This window comes from Nymphaea colorata, chromosome 5 (genome assembly GCF_008831285.2).
Source record: "Nymphaea colorata isolate Beijing-Zhang1983 chromosome 5, ASM883128v2, whole genome shotgun sequence".
In the NCBI taxonomy this organism is placed as follows: domain Eukaryota; kingdom Viridiplantae; phylum Streptophyta; class Magnoliopsida; order Nymphaeales; family Nymphaeaceae; genus Nymphaea; species Nymphaea colorata.
This window is the reverse complement of record NC_045142.1, coordinates 21,785,865-21,790,802: the sequence shown is the minus strand read 5'-3', so window position 1 is coordinate 21,790,802 and position 4,938 is coordinate 21,785,865. Positions and strand designations below refer to the sequence as shown.

The window sequence follows — 4,938 nt, the reverse complement described above, 5'->3', positions numbered from 1 at the left end:
TTTAGATTTAAGAACTGCAGATTTCGGGTTCATGAGAATGCTGAAATCTCAAATGGGAGGGGTTGGAGGTGGTGGGTTCTGACTTCAAGTGTGAATTTCAGATCATATGAGGCTAATTAAACTTTAGATTTAAGAACTGCAGATTTCGGGTTCATGAGAATGCTGAAATCTCAAATGGGAGGGGTTGGAGGTGGTGGGTTCTGACTTCAAGTGTGAATTTCAGATCCACCAATGAAGATAGAGAGGGGAGGAGAGAGAAAGAAGGCTGAGGGAATGTATCAAACAAGGGCTTTGAAAACCTAAGTCTTTAAAACCTCATATCTCATATGGAAAACCTATGATTTTAAAACCTCATGTCTCAAATCTGAGGATATAAAATCTGCCTTGGATCTAAGGTTCGGGGCAATCAAACGTAACCTTAGTTTTTAAAATTGGCACTGCTTTTATACCTATGATTTTATAACCTATGATTTTATAATCAAACACACACGCACACACAGAGGAACCCAAGAAATCTTAACATTATGAAGTGCATCCAAACATGAAATTGGTCATGAACTGAAAAATTCAAGACTTTGGTCAAGATCTTCAAACTCTAGAAAGCTCACCACGCCCATGTCAAGTTCCGGGAAGCTGCACACTCCATCACCATCATCCAAACCGACTTGGTCTAACTCTTTGAAGATATGATCAGACTCACCGGCATCGAAATCCGGCGAAGAAGTGCAACCAGTCCGGTTGCTGGGTGTGGTTGTGGACTCATTCAACGTCTCATTCTCTTCTTGTTTGAGAAATGCAAAAGAGGAGAAAGAAAAACCAGAGGGCATGGAGTTGGTCTCAAAGTTAAGGAGGAACCCCTGTTTCTGATCGTCACTTGGGTCTGCACCGTCCATCTCCTGGATCACACGGGTGAGCTTGCATGTGTGGCTGCCCATGTAGGTGACCTGAATGAGGGAGGGGTCATGGTCTAGCTTCTGCACTTGCTTTTGGGCTGGGCAACCTTGATCAAGCTTGTGGGTGCAACGGAAATAGTTCCTACAAAAAAAATATATTTACTTAGACACACAAACGTACACATATATGAGAGAATTCTGTACTGCCATAGGTCAGACAGTGGAGGAGAAAAAAAAAATTTCTGGAGGGGCATTGATTCACATGTTTTCGTGCATAAAAGGGCACTTACATGTATAAAATATTGAATGATTTAAATGTAAAAATGAAAAAAAATTGAGTTGCCCACACCAACCTATATGTGGCTCTCCGCTACTAATGTCAGATATTGCGGAAGCAGCCCTACCTACACACTCTAGTTGACGAGTGTATCATTTCCCACTAGATCCTGAAGCAACTTTAGTCTCAATGAATAGGGGGAAAGGGAGGGGCTTCAGCTTCATCAGGGTACCTCCCAATGTATGATAGTTTTTATACTATTTTACGTGGGATATTCTCAAATAGATAAAAACAAAGGGGGTGTTTGGATGCCACTTGAAAATTGGAGGCAAAATCAAGTTTTTTCCTTCAAAACCACATTTTGCAAGTGTTTGGATGACAAGAAAATGTTGTAGGTCTTCACAAAATAGTGTTTTCACGTGAAGATGAAAAAACTTGGATCCCTTCCCCAAGGTTTACATAGTGAAAACCTGGTTTTTTACCTAGTCATCCAAACATGCAAATTAGGTTTTCAAAATCTCGTATCAAAACCAAGTTTACACAAAAAGTTTTGCAGAAACCAAGTTTTAGAAGGTGGCATCCAAACAACCCCCTTAAAATATGTCGTTTAAAGCACCATGAATTACTGATAAAAATGCATGCATTGTTGTTGTATCATAAAATGTCACTAATGCACATATGACAGTCATCTTCTAGTAAATTTTTGACCGTCTAGTAACATTTGACACACAACAATATAACACTCCCCTACATATTTAGGGTTTTTGGAATATCAAAATTCCCGATTTTGAGCACTACTTTATGCACTAACGTCAACCTTTCAATTGTATTATGTACATTAATAGTGCCAAGGATGTCAACTAAAATAAATAACAACTCTTGAAGGTAATTATTAGTTGACTTTTTGAGAATCTACTTTAATGCGTTCTTTTATGATCATGTTTGATGATATGGATGTTCAAATATAAAGACGCAATCAATGGAAAATTCTTTCCGCATTAATCTTTATGCACTAATTTCAACATTTCAGTTATGTATCTTTATAATCATAACAAAACTTAATGTAAAATAATGTTATCAACTCATCAAAGTAGTTGTTAGTTAAACTTTTTGAAAATCTACTTTACACAAGTGCTCATTTATAAGTCAACCGATTTGTCCGATGGTTGAAATCATTGCAAGCACAGTGGTTTTTTTTTTTTTTCCTTTGTTTGGTTCTTTACCAAACAAAGGAAATGTTTAACTTTTTTTTTGTCCGATGGTTGAAATCATTGCAAGGACTGACATACCTATCGAATTAGAGTGTCATGTATCACTATTTGCAATCCAAAAAAATAGTACCCATGAGAATTGAACTGACAACCAGACTTTCACTAGCCTCTCAGTTTGACCAGCTATACTATGCATTTTGAGACACATATGTATTGGTCTATGAGCCACTAAGAATTATTTGATTGTTCACTGATCTCAGATCAAAGCAAACTCAGATCTATGACAGCTGAAATTCACAGTTGTATCAAAGTGTAGATTTCAACATCCACTCCTAACGTGGATTTCAAATCCACACTTTAATATAAAATTAAGGGTTTGAAGTTGGATTGGGGGGAGGAGGGGTTGGACTTGAAAACTGCAGAACTAAGTTCTGCGGTGATCTTAAAGGAGAATACAACATGTATACTACAAATCTTCTATGTTTTTCTAGCATAGTATTTGAGTTTGCAATTATTTCTCTATGCTTGTATTTATATCAAATTATCTAAATGAAAGAATATTTTCCATTTTGTGAATTCAAATTGTTGGTGTTTCATCATAATAGTGAAGTCATTCATCCCGCTTTATGTTTGAAATATTTTAGGTACATTGTGATTAGTATGCGTTACCAAGTTATACATGGTACTTGAAACATGTAATTTACTAAAATTATGAAGATCAAATACATAGGATCAGGAATCCACAAAGAAACGGTACAATTGGCATAAAGAGAACTCAAATATGGTTAGTTTTAAGAGAGACCTTTTATTATCTTTGCTTTTAAATGCTGCAATTTTCACATTAAAATTCCTAAAGTCTAAAGATACATATTTATCTGGCATATAAATGAATAGTTTATTGGTAGAACACATAAAATAGAGAGAGAAAGAGAGAGAGAGAGAGAGAGACCTTGGGTGGCCGGAGCCAAGAATGTCCTTTTGCCCATACTTTCTCCAAGCATAACCATCGTCATAATGAAGGGCCGGGATGACTCTTGTCGTTGTTTCCATCTGTTCCACTTTCCTGAATGCAGCACATGTATAAGATCCGAGGGAGAAACAAGACCTTTCATTCGCTCAATCATGCACTGGACACACAAAATCTCCTACCGGTCCTATCATTTATCCGTTCACCGACAATCTTGGCATTGAAAAAATTATATAAGATTACCCAATGCAACTCAAAAATGCACAGCCTAGTTGGTTCGTAGGTTAGCCACAGTCACATCGCTTGCAGTCAAAACCTATATTATTCTCGTCGGTACTATGTTTTTTTGTATTTTAAAATATACCATATGTATTTACGGCACAACAACAGTTAACCTCAAAGTGAAGTTAGTTGCCGAGTACAATTAATTATTGATCTGTGGATATATGTATAGTGGATATATGTATATATATATATATAATGATTTAAAAATCAAGGTTTTAAATTCTTCATATTATCTTAGACTAGAAAATGCTATGTTACATAAAAAGGAGATGTTAAAATTCAAGTGTTTGTGGTTAACAATTTTCACGGAAAAATTGTAAATTGTGCGCATATAATTTGCAAATTCAGGAAGAAAAAGGTTCAGAGATGTGGCTTTAAATGATCACATCCTCTTTTTACCGTTGATCTACAGAATCCGACGGTCATGAGCTCAGATTTCCTCCCATCTCTTCCGCAACTCATTAACTAATTAGTCATGAAACCAAAGAACCCAAATAATTCACGAGACCGAGCGAAGAAAGAGTGAAAGAAAATGATTTTTCTTCTTCTTTTTTTTTTTTTACCTCCGTTTACTGCCTCCTCTCTCCTTAGTCTGCGGTTTCTCCCTCTTGGGGCTCCCCAGATCACCACCTCCGTCGCCACCATCTTGATTTCCGGCCGTTTTCGGACCACCAACCGGTCTTAGTACGAGGATCGCGGTGTCGAAAGACCGGACGACCGCTTCAACTAGTGCCCTCTGGGTTCTGAGTACTCCGTCGTCTTCAACCGCCGGCGAGGCGAACAGGTTCAGGAGCTGGTTCGCGAGTTGGCGCCCCTGGTTCAGCTCCCCCAACAGCTTCTCCTGCTTAAGCCCTTTTTCCTCTCCAGGCATTCTCCTTCTCTTTCTTCTTTTTGCTTCTTTTCTTTGATTACCACAGAAACAACGATCTTAGAGCCAGAAAGACTTTTAAACTTTTGAAGACGCCTCCTTCTTCCTCCCTCTTTCTTACCTGCAACGAAGAAACAACCACTTGCAGGTTGCCGGGTTGGAGGCTTAAATTTTATCTGTTTCCGGGAGTGAGATCAGCACGTCTCGGTGTTGTGAAAAACGGGAAACGGGGTCGGATCGCCCAGGCTGACGATTCAGCTATTTGATGAATCAAGCATGTATTATTCGGGAATATCTAAAATTAAAATATCTGTATATTTATACAAATATGTACAATAATTGAATAAGACAACTATATTTATGGCTTTTTTTTTTGCTGCTAAAAACCATTATAAAAAGTATTAACAAAAGCTTTTAGTGATAAAAAAATCTAGCTA

General features: G+C 37.6%; 1 protein-coding gene across 1 annotated transcript; it reads right to left on the bottom strand.

Annotated features, from left to right (window-relative positions):
- Positions 1-501: 501 nt before the first annotated feature.
- On the bottom strand, positions 502-4,643 carry LOC116253948 (transcription factor WRKY19-like). Its single transcript, XM_031628950.2, has 3 exons — positions 4,197-4,643; positions 3,331-3,444; positions 502-1,035 (listed from the first exon to the last, which is right to left on the bottom strand). The coding sequence occupies exons 1-3, from the start codon at positions 4,502-4,504 to the stop codon at positions 552-554; spliced, it is 906 nt and encodes a 301-aa protein (XP_031484810.1). The 5' UTR covers positions 4,505-4,643; the 3' UTR covers positions 502-551.
- Positions 4,644-4,938: the final 295 nt, after the last annotated feature.